Source organism: Oryctolagus cuniculus, chromosome 7 (genome assembly GCF_051225735.1).
Source record: "Oryctolagus cuniculus isolate XC-2025 breed Fujian yellow rabbit chromosome 7, ASM5122573v1, whole genome shotgun sequence".
NCBI classification, from domain to species: domain Eukaryota; kingdom Metazoa; phylum Chordata; class Mammalia; order Lagomorpha; family Leporidae; genus Oryctolagus; species Oryctolagus cuniculus.
The window spans coordinates 133769333-133787261 of record NC_142873.1 but is presented as its reverse complement, the minus strand read 5'-3'; the positions used below and the strand labels follow the sequence as shown (position 1 = coordinate 133787261).

Here is a 17929-nt window from a genome sequence, read left to right as displayed (position 1 = left end):
TTAAAACGTCATCTGCAGCATCCCAGGATGCATATTAGCAGAAGGCTAAAATTAGAGGCAGAACCAGAACTTGAACCAGGCACTCCAATGTGGAATGCAGGCACCCCAAGTTGCATCTTAACCAGTGATTATTTATTGAGCTGTATAGCTTTAAATTATACATTTTTATGGGAATATTTTTATCAATTACAATCATATTTCAGGCCCAGGCATTGTGGCACAGTGGGTTAAGCAACAAGAGAATAGCTTCCTATTTTTAATTTTTTGTATAACTATCACCATTTCATTATGGATAATGTCAAGTACTTGTCATTTGCCTGGACCTATTTTAAACATTTTAAAAATGTTTATTTATTTTCACCTACTTGAAAGGCAGAGCTATAGAGAGAGAGGGAGAGGGATTGGGGAAAAATCAGGAGAGGGAGAGAGAGAGAGGTATCAAGATCTTCTATCTAGTGGTTCACTTTTCAAATGCCTACAACAACCAGGGCTAGACCATGCTGAAGTTGGGAGCCCAGAACTCCATCTGGGTTTCTCACTTAAGTGAGAGGACCAAGTCCTTAAGCCAGCCCCTTTTGCCTTCCTAGATGAATTAGCAGGAGCTAGATCTGATGTGGAGCAGCTGGGACTTGAACCCACATTCTAATAGGAACCAGCACTGCGACACAGCAGGTTAAGCCACCATCTGAAGCGCTGGTATCCCAAATGGGTGCAGGTTCAAGTCCAGGCTGTTCCCCTTCCCATCCAGCTCCCTGCTAACGTGCCTGGGAAAGCAATGAATGGAAGATGCCCCAAGTGCTTGAGCCCCTGCAGCCACATGGGAAATGTGGAAGAAGCTCCTGGCTTCACCTGGCTGTTGTGGCCACTTGGGGAGTAAACCAGTAGATGGGGGATATCTCTCTCCCTCTCTCTCTTCCTCTGCTTCTCTCTCTGTAACTCTTTCAAATAAATAAATCTTTAAAAAAAAATCTGATAGACTCTTCACTAAAGATACATAAATATCAAATAAGCATATGAAAAGATGTTTAAAATCATTAGTCTTCAGCCAGGATTCTGTCCCAGTCACTCCTCTTCCAGTCTAGCTCTCTGCTGTGGCCCGGGAGTTCAGTGGAGGATGGCCCAAGTGCTTGGGCCCTGCACCCCATGGGAGACCAGGAGAAGCACCTGGCTCCTGGCTTCGGATCAGCGTGATGCGCCGGCCACAGCACGCCGGCCGCAGTGGCCATTGGGGGGTGAACCAACGGAAAAAGAAGACCTTTCTCTCTGTCTCTCTCTCTCTCACTGTCCACTCTACCTGTCAAAAAAAAAATAATAATAATAAATAAAAATCATTAGTCTTCAGGGCAATGTAAATTAACCACAATAAAATACCTGGTTTAGGGGACCACACTGTGGCATAGTGGGTAAAGCCGCCACATGCAATGCCGGTTATCCCATATGGGTACCACTTGGAGTCCCAACTGCTCCACTTCTGATTCAGCTCTCTGCTGTGGCCTGGGAAAACAGCAGAGGATGGCCCAAGTCCTTGGGCCCCTGCACCCAAGAAGCCAGGAAGAAGCTTCTGGCTCCTGGCTTCAAACTGGCTCAGCTCTGGCTGTTGCAGTCATTTGGGGAGTGAGCCAGTGGACAGAAGATCTTTTTTTTTTTTTTTTTTTTTTTTTTTTTTTTTTTTTTGACAGGCAGAGTGGACAGTGAGAGAGAGAGACAGAGAGAAAGGTCTTCCTTTGCCGTTGGTTCACCCTCCAATGGCTGCCGCGGCCTGGCGCGCTGCGGCCGGCGCACCGTGCTGATCCGATGGCAGGAGCCAGGAGCCAGGTGCTTTTCCTGGTCTCCCATGGGGTGCAGGGCCCAAGCACCTGGGCCATCCTCCACTGCACTCCCTGGCCACAGCAGAGAGCTGGCCTGGAAGAGGGGCAACCGGGACAGAATCCGGTGCCCCGACCGGGACTAGAACCCGGTGTGCCGGCGCCGCTAGGCGGAGGATTAGCCTAGTGAGCCGCGGCGCCGGCCCAGAAGATCTTTCTTTCTCTCTGCCTCTGCCTCTCTGTAACTATGCCTTTCAAATAAATAAATAAATCTTTATAAACAAAAATCTGGTTTAAAAACAAAAAATCTGACATTACCAAATGCTGGAAGGAATACAGAGCCAGAAACTCTAGTTCAGTGTTGGTGAGAATGAGAAAGAGTAGTCACTTGGGCTGGCGCTGTGGCGTGGCGGGTAAAGCCTCTGCCTGCAGTACCCGCATCCCATATGGGCGCTGGTTCGAGTCTGGGCTGCTCCACTTCCAATCCAGCTCTCTGCTATGGCCTGGGAAAACAGCAGAAGATGGCCCAAGTCCTTGAGCTCCTGCACCCGTGTGGGAGACCCAGAAGAAGCTCCTGGATCTTGGCTTCAGATTGGCGCAGCTCCAGCCGTTGTGGCCAACTGGGGAGTGAACCAGTGGATGAAGACCTCTCTCTCTCTCTTTCTCTCTCTGTCTCTCCTTCTCTCTCTGTGTAACTCTTTTAAGTAAATAAATAAATAGTAAAAAAAAAAAAAAAAAAGTACAGTCCCTTTTGAAAACAGTTTGGCAATTTCCTGTAAAGCATAAAATTACCATATAATCTAGTAATCCCACTCCTAGGTATTCACTCATGTGAAATGAAAATGTAAGTTCACTCAAAAACCTGTACATGCGGGCACACAGTTGTGGCACAGCGGGTTAAGCCACCTACAACACTGACATCCCATATGAGTGCCAGTTTGAGTCCTGACTGCTCCACTTTAGATCCAGCTTCCTGCTAATGAGCCTGGGAAGGCAGCAGCAGACAGCCCAGCCTGAGCCCTGCTACCCATGTGGGAGACCAGGATGGAATTCCAGGTTTCCAGCTTGAGCGTGGCCCAGCCCTGTCCACTGCAGCCATTTGGGGAATAAAACAGTGGATGATAGATCTCTGCCTCTCCATCTCCTTCTGTTGTTTTGCCTTTCAAATAGATCTTTAACAAAACAAAAAAACTATATATGAGAGTTTATAAGTTATTTTTTTAAGATTTATTTATTTATTTGAAAGCCAGAGTTACCAAGAGGTAGAGACAGAGAGAGATCTTCCATTCACCGGTTATTGCAAGCAAATTAAAATAATTTAAATGTCTGGGGAGGGGCTGGCGCTGTAGCACAGCAGGTTAAAACCCTGGCCTGAAGCGCCAGCATCCCAAATGGGCACCGGTTCAAGTCCTGGCTGCTCTTCTTCCGATCCAGCTCTCTGCTATGGCCTGGGATGGCAGTAGAAGATGGCCCAAGTCACATGGGAGACCCGGAAGAAGCTCCTGGCTCCTGGCTTCATATTGGCTCAGCTCTGACCGTTGCGGCCATCTGGGGAGTGAACCAGCGGATGGAAGACCCCCCCCCTCTCTGTAACTCTTTCAAATAAATAAAATAAATCTTTTTAAAAAATAAATAAAAAATAAAATAAAATGTCTGGGGAACCCAGAATAAACTGCAGATTACAAAAAAGTAAATCTAACTATTACAAATGTCTGAAAAACTCACTGAAGGGGGTACCCAGTGCTGTGGCACAGTGGGTTAAGCCACCACCTGCAGCACAGGTGTCCCATCTGGGTGCAGGTTTATATATATATATATATATATACACACACATATATATATATATATATATAAGGTTCTTTTTTTAAAGATTTATTCATTTATTTGAAAGTCAGAGTTATACAGAGAGAGGAGAGGCAGAGAGAGGGAGAGAGTGTCCATCTGCTGGTTCACTCCCCAACTGGCCATAACGACCAGAGCTGCACCCATCCGAAGCCAGGAGCCAGGAGCTTCTTCTGGGTCTCCTACGCAGGTGCAAGGACCAAGGATGTGGGCCATCCTCACTGCTTTCCCAGGTGCATTAGCAGGTAGCTGGATTGAAAGTAGAGCAGCTGGGACTTGAATCAGTGCCTATATGGGATGCCAGCACTGCAGAAGACAGCTTTACCCACTATGCCACAGTCACGGCCCCAAATAAATATTTTTTTTAAAATATGCAGCATGCAGGTAAAGTCACTGCTCATGACACCAGCATCCTATATGGGTGCCAGTTCAAGTTCTAACTGCTCCACTTCTGATCCAGCTCCCTGCTAATGGCCTAGGAAAAGCAGCAGAAATGGTCCAACTGTATGGGCCCCTGCAAGACCTAAATGAAGTTCTTGGCTTCTGGCTTCAGCCTGGCCATTTCAGCCAAATGGGGAGTGAATCTACAGATGGAAGATATCTCTCAGTCTATCCCTCTCCCTGTTAACTATAATTTTCTAATTAAAGACTTTAAAACAATATAGTATTGTACCTATGTCAACTTCTAAGTTTTGATAAATGTACCATAATGATGTCACAAGATATTATTAGGACAACCTAGATGAAGAGTTTACAGGAATGGTCTGTAATATCTTCGAATCTCTTGTTTACATATACAATTATTTCAAAATTAAAAAATAATAACAACATAGAACACAGTTTCTCCATCTCAGTGTTATACTGCTATTCTGAGCCAGACACTTCTCTGCTGTGGAGACTATCTTATGCTTAGTAGGGGTGTTCAGCCTCCACCCACAATATGTCAGGAATCCAATTCTCCAGCCATTAGATATATCCCCTGGGGGAGCGAAACTGCCCCCAAATTGAAATCTCTAATGCAGCATTATATATGTTAACATATAAAGATGCCCATTCTATATTGCCAAGAGACAAAAAAGCAGAACATAGAACAGCATGAATGTGTAATATAAAAACAAGAATGCATATGCATAAATACATACACAAATGTCTGGAAGGATGTGTACCAAGATGATTTAAAAAGGTTACTCCTGGATGTTAGGACTAGTTTGTTGTTGTTTTCTTGTACTTTTCAGTGCTAGCGGAATTTTTTCAATAAGAAAGTGTCATTTATCCCAAATACAAAAAGGCTTTGTTCTTTTCCACTAATGCTCCCAATTCACTAACCATTGATTGTGTTTTGAAAGTTTCCTAAGTTACCTCTTCTTCCCAGCAAAGGCCAACTCTAGCCCCTCATACCCAGGTTAACATAAGAGAATCTTAATTTTTGCCTCTCTAACCCACTCTCCACCGGCCATCAGAGTAATTTCATTAATAGATCTACTATCACTTCCTTGTTTAAAATTCCATACCTCATGTATGGCTTTCAAGGGCCTCAAAAACTTGTTTCCAGGGTCTATATTTTTGGTTTCACCTCCTACAACTATCCCTCAGGACTCCGTATGCCAGAGTTGTAAAAGAATATGCATTTTTACTCTTCTTTGACTTTACTCATGCTGTTCTGTCACAAATAGTCCTTCCTCTTCTCTGCCTGATAAAATATACAGTGCTACTGAGGCAAAGAATGGGAAGGAGGATGAATGGATAAACATAAAGTAGAAGGGAAAATACAAAATAACACACAGATGAGGGGTTGCAAAAAAGTAGCTTCTGGGGGTCAGTGTAAACCAGCCACCTGTGGTGCCAGTATCCCATATGGGTGCTGGTTCAAGTCCTGCTGCTCCACTTCTGATCCAGCTCTCTGCTGTGGCCTAAAATGTAACAGAAGATGGCCCAGGTGCTTGGGCCCCTGCAGCCATGTGGGAGACTCAGAAGAAGCTCCTGGCTCCTGGCTTCAGATAGGCCCAGCTCTGTCCATTATGGCCATCTGCCTCTGCCTCTCCGAAACTCTGCCATTCAAATAAAAAAAAAAAATAAGTATTTTTTTAAAAAAAGGTAACTTCTAGGGCTGGCATGGCACAGTGGGTTAAACTGCCCACTTGGGATGCCCATATCCCATGCTAGAGACCAGTTCACATGTAACCTGCTCCACTCCAGATCCAGCTTCCTGCTGATGTATAGGGAAGGCAGCGGAGGATGGCCCAAACGCTTGGGTCCCTGGCACCCATGTGGGAAACCCAGACACAGTTCAAGGCTCCCAGCTTCAGCCTGGCCCAGCCAAAGCTGTTGGGAGCACTTGAGAAGTACAACAAATAGAAGATCTCTCTCTTCTGTACATGCATATTTGTGTGTGTGTGTGTGTGTGTCTCCCTCTCTCTCTGTCATTCTGCCTTTCAAATACATAATAGACACATATTAAGAAAATAAAAAAGAATGTATTTTTCCATAGAGGTGAGATTATAATAGTGCCCATCCTAAAAGGTTGTGACAAAGACATTAAATGAGATAATATGTCATTTTTAGAACAGTGCCTACATATATATTATTCCTGCTATATTCTGTATAATTATCATCATCATAGCCCACTAGTGAGTCTTGGAAACCCAGCTGCCATAATAAGGATGGAACAGTGAGGCTCCTGGTCAGAATCAGGCACCAAAGTAAGCAAAGAAAAAAAAAAAAAAAAAAAAAAAAAAAATCCTGCTCTGAGTCAAATATATCTAAAGAATCCAACAAACATAGAAACCAAACCAATTCCATTAAATCACACTAGAGCACATGTGTGAATCCCCATACACCCAAGTCACATTTGTTCTTTTAACATATACCAGCATTTCTTTTTTGAAGTGGTGCTGATTCATCACCCTGCCCCAGGCCCTGAAGTATAAGGGCAGCACCTCCCTCTCACAGAACTGAATCTGCAAGCCTCCTGCCTGCTTGCCTACACTTTCCCAGTGGGCCAGTAGTCACTTCTCCTTCTTTAAATAACATAGGTTTAACTCCAAGTTCTCCCTTTAGAGCAAAAAAATGGACATATCTGTGCAATCTACCTAACTTAATACTGTAGCCAAAGGAAAATGAAATCCATTTACAATGGAGGAGGCCCAAGGGACCTGAAAGTCACATACATATGTTTCAAAAACTGAGATTTCCTCTTTAGCCTCTTGTCAGTCTCATTCCATTTAAATACCTCCACTGCCAACTATGTCAAAGGGCCCCCAGATAGGCCTGGTCTCTCCCAACTTATCAGCCTTCATGCCTTTAATTTCATGTTCTGGTAAACCACCGTGATCTACCATCCCACCTCTCCTATCCCTCCCCTATGCATCCCAGGTCTCCCTGGAGCACTATCAGACAGACTGTCCTTTGGTACAAAACACTGTTCCTAAATTATGTCCCAAAGCAGACAAAAAGAACACAGAGTTCCACTTCTATTAGATGACACATACCCTGATTACCAGTCAGTCTGCCAAAAATCATTTGCTTCTCCCCTTGTAGGTTTAGGCAAACACAAAGGGAATTGCGCTTCTGGGTCTGATTGCTGTGTCTCCACAGCACTTGAAGACTTAAGGCATTAGAGACACTTCCTCTCTGTAAACCCAAACAGAGCTCTTTGTTTATTTTTTCTCAGCATATATAGTTGGTGGTCTGTACTTCCAGGCAGTCATTGGCCATGTGTGGCCAGTGCCTTCAAGTCTCTCAGAACAATGTCCCATCTGGTCACTGAAGGCTATGCATTGTACCTTGAATTTACGTGCCAAGATAGGACTTGGGCTGAAAGGAAGACCGTGAGTATCATCTTCCTGAAATGTATCAGACTCTACACAGGAGCTAGAAGACCCAGATCCAATTCCCAGCTGTGAGTGTCTCACAGTGTGATCTCTGGTCTGCTCTGTAATCTTTCTGTGCCTCAGTTTTTCCATCTTGGAAAACAAAGATTGCATTACCTGTCTATCCTGGAATTCAGACTCTCCATTACTGAATGAGAATATTTATGTTTGCGTCTACAATCTGCAAAGGTGCTGGGGTTCGGAAAGCTCAGAAAATTAAGCACAAATGTAGTTTCTCATTCCTGGCAAAAGAAATCTGTAGTAGTACCCAGCAAGTGTTTGAGCAACTAAATAATCCCTCAGCTGGCAGTTCTGACCTCCACTCTACAAATCACAGACAAAAGAATGGGAAGCAAGAGGCCAGGCAGGACCTTGAGATGCTTGGTGGCTACAGATCCAAGTCACTGCATATCAGGTTCCACGGAGAAATTACCATGCTGGACATACTACACTTAACCACCACATTGTAGTTTTACCTCATGGAAGCTACCTCAATACTTAAAACACCTACTTATTCAAGTTTACAAAAAACAAGCACTTTCCCTGGAAACGAAATGCCAGTAGGGTTTGCCTTAGGATCACCATACAGTTAAGGTAAGACAAGGGTTGACATAAGTAGGAGGTGCAAGGCAATTTACGATTTAAGGCAATGTTTTACAAATTTTTAAGATTTATTTATTTGAAAGGCAGAGCAGAAAAGAGACAGCGACAAAGATCTTCCATCTGCTTGTTCACTTCCCAAATGGCCACAAGGGCTTGGCCAGGCTGAAACCAGGAACCAGGAACTCCATCCTTATCTCCCACAAGGGTGGTAGGGACTCAAGTACTTGGGTCATCATCTGCTGCCTCCCTGGGTGCATTAGCCGGGAACTGGATTTGCAGCAGAGTAGCCAGAAGTTAAACCAAGCACTCCAATATGGAATGCAGGCCCCAGGTGGCAGCTCAGTCCACTGTGCCACAATGCCTACCCCTACAATTGTTTCTGAGTTACTGTTACACTTCTGAATACAAAATTCTGAGCAGCATACCAAAAGGGATTATTAAAATGCAAATATCGGTTTCTAAAAACTCAGTTTGGAAACTTGAAAAAGCCCTCTAATTATCACTTTCCATTTGATCACCCTTTGGTCTGTTACAGTTCTGTTAAGACTCTCCACGAGGTCGTTTCCCCCTTGTTCCAGTAAACACTCTGTGTCTTTAGTATCAACTTCACATTAAATTATAACTCTTAGCTGCAGCAAGTTTTAACCCCCAAAGCAACGCATCAAGAAGCCATCAGTTGGGGCCAGCACTATGGCATGGTAGGCTAAGCCTCAATCTGCAGCACCAACATCCCATGTGGGCGCTGGTTTGAGACCCAGCTGCTCCTATTCTAATCCAGCTCTCTGCAATGGCCTGAAAAAGCAGTAGAAGACAGCCCAAGCTACACCCACATGGAAGTTCTGGAAGAAGCTCCTGGCTCCTGGCTTCAGATGAGCTCAGCTCTGGTGCTGTGGCCATTTGGGGAGTGAACCAGCAGATGGAAGACCTTTCTCTCTGACTCCCTCCGTCTGTAACTCTACCTCTCAAAGAAATAAATAAAATCTTAAAAAAACAACAAAAAAAAGGCAGCCATCAGTTGGGTACTGCGGTATAGTGGATAAAGCTGCTGTTTGCAACATGACATCCCATATGGGCACCAGTTTGTGTCCTGGCTTCTCTACTTCCAATTCAGCTCCCTGCTAACGTGCCTGAGAAAGCAGTGGAAGATGGTCCAAGTGTGTTTGCCCCTGCCACTGACATGGGAGACCCAGAAGTCCTGAACTCCTGGCTTCAGCCTAGCCAGCCATGGCAGTTGTGGCCACCTGGGGATTGAATCAGCAGATGGAAGACCTCCTCCCCTATTCCCCTACCCCATAACTGACTGAAATTAAAAAAAAAAAAAAAAAAAGAAGAAGAAGAAGAGGAGGAAGAGGAGGAGGAAGAGGAGGAGGAGGAGGCAGTGGAAGAGGAAAAGAAGAAGAAGCAGAAGCAGCAGCAGCAGCCGCCGCCGCCATCAATCAGGTCAAAACTCCCAACTGACAGCACTATAATCCTCCAATATATTATATATCCTGATCAAAATGCAGCACACTCTTGTGGAGGCTAAGTGGCATACAAGCAAAGAACCACCCCATAATGACTGAATCCCAGTTTCTGCCTCACGTGGAGGATGACTTTGTGCAAAGGAAAAGGCACTGAACATTCGAAGTAGAGACCAATGTTCAATTTTAGGTCTGCTACTTGCTCTGAGACCTTGGGCCAGATCTTTAATCATGAAATGATTAATATCTATTTTATGATATTATAAACACTGATATACAAATCTGAGTTGTTAATTATTTTGCCTGTGGACTTACATGAAACTGAAAACATTCTTTCAAGGAGTTGGTGATACAACACTAAGAATGGGGGCCGGTGCTGTGGTATAATAGGTTAAGCCCCTGCCTATGGCTACAGCATCCCATATGGGCAATGGTTTGAGTACCAGCTGCTTTACTTCTGATCTAGCTCTCTGTTATAGCCTGGGAAAGCAGCAGAGGATGGCCCAAGTGTTTGGGCCATTACACCCACATGGGAGACCGGGAAGAAGCTCCTGGCTCCTGGCTTTGGATCGCCCCAGCTCTGGCTGTTGCAGCCATTTGGGGAGTGAACCAGCGGACAGAAGACCTCTCTCCTTGTAACTCTGCCTCTCAAACAAATAAATAAAACTTAAAAAAAAAAAAAAAAGAATTTCATTCTGTTCACATGTTTTCTGAATACTTTCTGAGTCAACCTCAAGTCACCTAGAAAACAGTGTCTCCTACGGTCTTAAAAGCAAGCTGAAGGGCCAGCACTGTGGTATGGCAGGCTAAGCCTCCAACTGCAGTGCCAGCATCCCATATGGGCACAGGTTTGTGTTCCCGCTGCTCCTCTTCAGATCCAGTTCTCTGCTATAGCCTGGGAAAGCACCCATGTGGAAGACCTAGAAGAAGCTCCTGGCTCCTGGCTTTGGATCAGCCCAGCTCTGGCCATGGCAGCCATATGGGGGAGTGAACCAGCGGATGGGACACCTTTTTCTCTCTCTCTCCCTTTCTCTCTCTGTAAATCTACTTCTAAAAAAAAAAAAAAAAAGGCAGAGTGCGGCTAGCTTAGTGGTGTAGCAGGTTAAGCTGCCATTTGCAAGCTGGCATCCCATATTGCAGTGCTGGTTCCCAAGTCTCAGCTGCTCTGCTACCCTCCAGCTTCGTCCTAATGCATTGGGGGAAAACATGGGTCGCTGACATCCACATGGAAGACCCAGATGGAGTTTCTGGTTCCTGGTTTCAGCCTGGCCTAGTCCTAGACACTGCAGACACCCGAGGAGTAAACCAACAGATGGAAGGTATCTCTCTCAGTCACTCTGCCTTATGAATAAATAAATAATTCTTTTGAAAAAACAAACAAACAAACAAACAGAGTAGCACTGCTACTCTAGGGGCAGGATGGTGAGCAAAGGCATAAGTTAAGAACTGTGTATACCAGGTTTCAAATAAAATAAATAAATCTAAAAAAAAAAAAAAAATGAGGCCAGTGCTGTGGCACAGCAGGTAAATCTGCTACCTGTGGCCCAGCATCCCATATGGGCACAGGTTCAAGTCTAATTGCTCCACTTCCAATCCAGCTCCCTGCTAATGTGCCTAGAAAAGCAGCAGAGGATGACCCAAGTGCTTGGACCCCTGGACTCATGTGAAAGACCCAGAAGAAGGTCCTGGTTCCTGGCTTCGGATAGGCTCCGGCTATTGCAGACATTTGGAGAGTAAAAGAGTGGAAAGATTTCTCTGTCTCTGCCTCTCTGTATGCCTTTCAAATAAAATAAACAAATTTAAAAATAAAAAAGAATTGTATATATTATGGCCAGTGTTGTGGTGTAGTGGGTTAAGCCACCTCCTGTGATGCCAGCATCCCATATGAGTGCCATTCCAGTCCCAGCTGTGCCAGTTCCAACCCAGCTCCCTGCTAATGCACCTGGAAAGGCACTGGAAGATGGCCCAAGTGCTTGGGCCCCTGCCATCCAAATGAAAGACACAGATGGGGTTCCTGGCTCCTGGCTTTGGCCTTGCCCAGTTCCGGCTGTTGCAGCCATGTGGGGAAGTGAACCAGCAGATGGAAAAATCAATCTCTTTCTCTCTCTCTCCCTCCCTCCTCTATCTCTGTAATTGCTTCAAATAAATAAATAAATAAATCTTATATTTAAAAAAGAAAAGAATTATATATACCATAGCAAGTGAGACACAGATACTTTATTTCATTATCTCAACTTAAAAGTAAAATCAAGGGGCCAGCATTGTGGCGCAACTGGTAAAGCTGCTGCCTATGAAACTGGCAAACCATATGGGCACTGTTCCACTTCCAATCCAGCTCCCTGCTAATGTACCTAGAAAAGCAGTGGACTATGGCCATATTTATTAGCTGGGCCCCTGCCACTCATGTGGGAAACATGGATGGAATTCTAAGTTTCTGGTTTCAGACTGGCCCCCAGCCCTGGCTACTTCAGCTATTTGAGGAGTAAGCCAGCAGTTAGAAGATTTTCTCTCTCTCTCTCTCTCTCTCTCTCTGTCACTGTACCTTTCAAATAAATAAAATAAATCTTAACAAGGTGGGGAGGCAGTGGTGCTATGGCACAGTGTGTTAAGCCACGGCACCAGCAACCTAAGTGAGCCAACAGTTCCAGTCCCAGCTGCTCCACTTCTGATCCAGTTCCCTGCTAGTACACCTAGGAGGACGGCAGAGGATGGTCCATTTCCTTGGGCTCCTGCACCGACATAGGAGTCGCAGAGGAAGCTTCTGGCTCCTGACTTCAGCCTGGCCCAGCCCTGGCCTTTGCAGCCATTTAGAGGGTAAACCAGCAAATGGAAAATTCTCTGTCCATCTCTCCTTCTCTCTCTTTATAACTCTGCCTTTCAAATAAATAAATACTCCTTAAAAAAAAAAAAATGTGTTTACTGGGGCCAGTGTTGTGGCACAGTAAAGTAAGCCTCTGCCTGGGGCGCTGGTATCCCATATGGGCACCAGTTTGAGTCCTGGCTGCTCCTCTTCTGATTCAGCTCTCTGCTTGCGGTCTGGGAAAGCAGTGGAATATAGCCCAAGTGCTGGGCCCCTGCATCTGCATGGGAGACCCAGAAGATGCTCCTGGCTCCTGACTTCAAATCAGCTCAGCTCCAGCTTTTGCAACCATTTGGGAAGTGAACCAGTAGATGGAAAACCTTTCTCTCTGTAACTCTACCTCTCAAATAAATAAAAATCTTTAAAAATAAGTCTATTTTTAAATTTACTTATTTGGTTGAAAATCAAAGTTTCAGAGAGGAGAGACAGAGAAGGAGAGACCTTCCATCTGCTGGTTCATTCCCCAAATGGCCGCAATGGTGGGGGCTGAGCCCAGCCGAAGCCAGGAGTCAGGAGTTTCTTCTGGATCTCCCATGCTGAGTATAGGGGCCCAAGCTTTTGGGCCATCCTCTGCTGCTCTCCCAGGCTCATTAATAGGGAGCTGGACAGAAAGTGGAACAGCTGAGTCTCAAACAAGCACCCATATGGGATGCTGGCAAAGCTGGCAGCAGCTTTAACCACTAGGCCACAATGCCAGTCCCACAAATAAATAAATCTTAAAAAAAAAAAAAAGTAAAAATCAAACATCAAAGTTTCCCAGTAGGGAATCAAGAAGAGTTGTCATGAATATCCAAGATATAGTCAAAATTAAAAGCAATCTGTAGTCAATTCAGAAAACTCAATAATCTTTAGTGTTTTCATATATTAATCCTCACAGCATTGAAGAATGAAAGAAACCATTTTAATAAGATATTTCATCAAATATTAGAGATCTATCATCTCATTAACACTATATAAGTCATAGATTCCCATTGATCTATTTTACAGCAAGCAAAAACTAGCAAATTCCATCCTTACCACACACAGCTATGAGTAAAGAAACACTTTTTTTTAAAAAAGGATTTATTTTATTTATTTGGAAGGTAGAGTTACAGAGAGAGAGAGACAGAGAAAGAGGGATCTTCCATCTGCTGTTTCATTCCTCAAAAGGCCACAACAGCCGAGGCTAGACCAGGCAGAAGCCTGGAACCCAATCTGGGTCTCCCACATGGGTGGCAGGGACCCAAGCACTTGGACCACCATCTGCTGCCTTCCTAGCTGCATTAGCAGGGAGCTGCATCAGAAGTGGAGCAGCCAGGACCCAAACTAGCACTCAAATGGGATGCTAACATCATAGGTAGATGCTTAACCCACAGCAACACAATGCCAGCCCCAAGAAACACTTCTGAGAATGGAATAGCTATTACAGAGCTACAAACCCAACCCTCATTGCAGAACCCATTTACTTAAAAATATATATAAAATTCAGATGAATTATTGAAAACACTTTCTTGACAGGGACTATGTGTGATGTGTGTGAGTGAGGTCAGAGACAGGCCTCGATAAGTTGACATTAATTAGAGGCCGGCGCTGTGGCATAGAGGGTAAAGCCGCCGCCTGCAGTGCCGGCATCCCATTTGGGCGCTGGTTCAAGTCCTGGCTGCTCCACTTCCAATCCAGCTCTCTGCTATGGCCTGGGATAGTAGTAGAAGATGGCCCAAGTCCTTGGGCCCCTGCACCCACGTGGGAAACCCAGAGGAAGCTCCTGGCTCTCAGCTCTGGATTGGCCCAGCTCTGGCTGTTGTTGCAGCCATTTGGGGAGTGAATCAGCAGATGGAAGACCTCTGTCTGCCTCTGTAACTCTTTCAAACAAATAAATCTTAAAAAAAAAAAAAAAAAAAAAAAAAGAGAGAGAGAAGAAGCTCTTGTCTTCTGGCTTCAGATTGGATGAAAGACTCCCTCTCTCTCTCTCTCTCTCTCTGTAACTCTGCTTTTCTTCCTTTTTTTTTCTTTCTTTTTTTTTTTTTTTTTTTTTTTTTCCACAGAGAAAGGAAGGAGAGGCAGAGAGGTCTGCCATCCACTGATTCACTCACTCCCCAATTGGCTGCAATGGCCAGAGCTGTGCTGATCTGAAGCCAGGCACCAGGGGCTTCTTCTAGGTCTCCCACACAGGTGTAGATGCAGGTACCCAAGGACTGGGCCATCTTCTACCGCTTTCCCAGGCCACAGCAGAGAACTGGATCAGAAGTGGAGCAGCCAGGACTTGAACTGGTGCCCATATGGGATGCCGGCACTGCAAGTGGTGGCTTTACCCACTCGCTATGCCACAGCACCAGCCCCACTCTGCCTTTCAAATAAATAAATAAATCTTAAAAAAAAAAATTATGCTATGCTCGCATACCACAAGGAAGTACCTATGTTTCATAACACCTACAATCCTGAATCCAGCTTTCTGTTAATGCAGACCCTGGGAGGCAGCAGTAATGGATAAAGTAATCAGGTTCCTGCCACCCATGTGGGAAACATGGATTGAGATCCATCCTCCTACCTTCACCGTCAACCTGGCCGAGGCTGAGTCCAGCCCCAGCCTGGTCCCAGCCATTACAAGCATTTGCGGAGTGAAATAGTGGATAGGAGTTCTCTCTCACTTACTCACTTAGATAATTTTTCTTAAAAAGGAAAGATCCAACTAAAGAAAGAGAGTAAGCCACTAGGTTATATAGGAGCAGAGGTTCCAGAAGCAGATTCACGTTGCAGTGTTCTCCAAACATCCACTAGTTGGACTTCCCTTTGCTTGGATGCCTGGTTGCTACTCCCATTGTGCCCTGCAAGATCTTCCTGACTTCCAGGTTCACCATACTCTCCAGACACCCAAACTTGAATCCTGCTCATACTGTGTGCTAAACTCTCATTCCCCCAAACAGTGACCAAGCCATAATGTAACAGGATGCTACTTTCACAATAATACATCTTTCTCTTCCTTTCCATCCCCACTAACACCACACCAACCAGAAAATACAGAAATTACAGAACATAAAGACTGAATGGATTTTAGAGATCATCAAAGTAACTCATCATTACTGAAGGCCATTACTCAAGTCCTTTAAGTATCAGGCCAAAACTCTATTACACCACACTTGGATTTTTTTTTAATACTCCTCCCACTCATTTCCAATCCAACTCACCATGCCTACTGGTCTCAAATAAATGCCCTTTATAAAATGCCCTCATCACATTATTCATCTCCCATTCCCCACCTACAACACCTCCCCCACTGAACAGTCTCATTTCACTGTCCTATTGTCACACTATGCCCACTTCAACTTCTAAACCTTCATTCATGTTCTTTCCATTGATATATCTTTTCTTCTACCTCACCTATCCAAACCTATTTTTCAAGCCATTTTACACAGAACTTTCTCCAAATATGTCCAACTTCATTCATTTCTCCTGTCTCTGAATTTACATAGAACTTAATAGTTTATCATAATATCTAGCACTTGCAGTCTCTCCTCTCCCAACCCCACCCACCTTGAAAGCATCATTAACATCTCTGTTCACTTATTATCTCTGCCCTGTTACAAGGTCAGCAGGACTAAACATTGAGGATAGGGATTATGGTTTTGTCTCTCCAACACAGCCTTGAAGAAAATAGCAGCTACCATATTTTTAGCTCTTACTGTGTGCCATACACATATCAAGTGCATCACATACTTTATCTCATTTAGTCACCACAAGAATGTTGTGTTATTGATATTCTTCCTACTTTACAGAAGAAACAAAGGCAAGAAGAGGGTAGGCTGAAGTCATTTACCTTAGAAAAGAGAGTCAGGATTTAAGTTAACTTCTGTCTCCTTAAGTTCCACAGAGTAGGCTTGCAAATACTTGTTGAATTACCCTATGTCTTCACATATGTTGATGCCCTTACCACCCCAAATAAACTAAGGAGGGTAGAAACCATGCCTGGAGGCTTAGAATGGGGACAAGGACTGCCCTTCCCTGCTGAGTACAGAACAGATGCTAGCTTTAGGGCTAGGCATTTTATGCCCAATATCTCATTCATCTTGTGAAGACTGGGAGTAGTAATTCTCTTCCACAAACAGCTCTTGTACTCCCTCCACTAGAGATTTACCCAGAATGTCATTCACCCTCCACGGGGCACAAATGCTCCCAAATGCCCTGAATTCTACACTTCCTCTGAGCCTCCCAGCTCAAAGAAGAGGACAAAGCCCCCTCAACTCAGATCAGCCAGGAAAGTTAAAAACCTCAGCTTCAACAAGCATTTATGTCGTGCCTTGGTCTTCTTTGCAACAGGCCACTGTTTTTCATTCTAACACTCGAGATCTCATTTACTAAACACCACAGTCCTCTGAGATATTTTCTCCATTTACACATAAATAAAGCAACGTCCTAATAGATTTTATTCATCTAAACCACGTGGCCAAGTGGAGATTCCGGACTGGAATCCAGGTCTCCTGCCTGTCCACGGTATTACAGTCCCCCAGAAGACGCTCACAGGTGGTATCCGACTCAACCTGGTCTCGCTGGGTTAAGGGTGGGATTCTAGCAAAACCTCTAGAGTAATTTTCATTCAACAAATACGTGATGGACGCCTATATGTCAACCTTGTGGGTTCGAATATCATCTCTTCCACTTCTTCGCTGTGTGACACGGGGAAAATCGTTTCAGCTCCCTAGGCTCCAATTCCCTAAGGAGCCTATACTGGAGCTAACAACAGTAGCCAACCCATGGTAACGACGGGAGAAGTTAACGCGACGATGAAAGGGAACGCTCGGCACTGTGTCTGGCGTATGGTGGGCGCCTAGTTGGGTACAGGCTCGCTCCACCTACCCTTTCTGCCCCCCGCAAGCTCGGGGTTCACCCACCACCACCACGCGATAGGGAGACCACTTCGGCCAGAGGCCTGCACGCGGCCGCCGGGATTCCCAGACCTGGGGTCAGCCGCGCGGTCATACCTGCATGGAGTCTGCGCTGACGATCTCGCCCCCGAGCCGCTGGCCTAGCTGCAATGCCAGGGTGGATTTTCCAGTGCCGGTGGCCCCGAGAATCACTACCAGAGGTAAAGTCCGTCGCAGACCCCGGAATCCCGAGCCCACAGGCACCGCTCGAGCAGCCGCCACCGCCGCCATCTTGAAGGCCTCTGCGCTTGCGCCGAAGCAGCTGTCACCATGGCAACCGTCAGCGCGCCTGCGCAGATCTCAGTCCCCGGTGGGGCGGGTGCTAAGCGCAGAGGGAGCCTGTGGGCCTGAGGTCCCAAGCTTAAGAGACCCAGGGTTGCACTGCTAGCAACTACCTCGTGTCAGAACCTCGACTTTTTGCTCCCTTGAATGGTGACTGACAGCCTTATCTAGAATAAATCTGTCCTTAATCTTCCTTTCACGGCATCTAGCACTAATTACAATATAAAATTATGTATTAGGCTGGCGCCGCCTGCAGTGCCGGCACACCGGGTTCTAGTCCCGGTTGGGGCGCCGGATTCTGTCCCAGTTG

General features: G+C 45.3%; 1 protein-coding gene across 15 annotated transcripts in view; it reads right to left on the bottom strand.

Annotated features, from left to right (window-relative positions):
* Positions 1 to 17929, bottom strand: part of TRIT1 (tRNA isopentenyltransferase 1) — a 59759-nt gene that overhangs the window by 30638 nt on the left and 11192 nt on the right. For 5 of the 15 annotated variants that reach the window (XM_089300937.1, XM_089300940.1, XM_089300927.1 and 2 more), the window contains exon 1: positions 17395 to 17663. The exons of 2 other annotated variants lie outside the window; for them this stretch is intronic. In XM_089300937.1, the coding sequence (XP_089157063.1) occupies positions 17395 to 17568 (174 nt within the window). In that variant the 5' untranslated portion in view covers positions 17569 to 17663. Of the gene's footprint in view, positions 1 to 17394; positions 17666 to 17929 lie in introns of those variants that run through there. 8 more of the 15 variants (XM_089300934.1, XM_089300933.1, XM_089300935.1 and 5 more) reach the window with 4 other exon arrangements.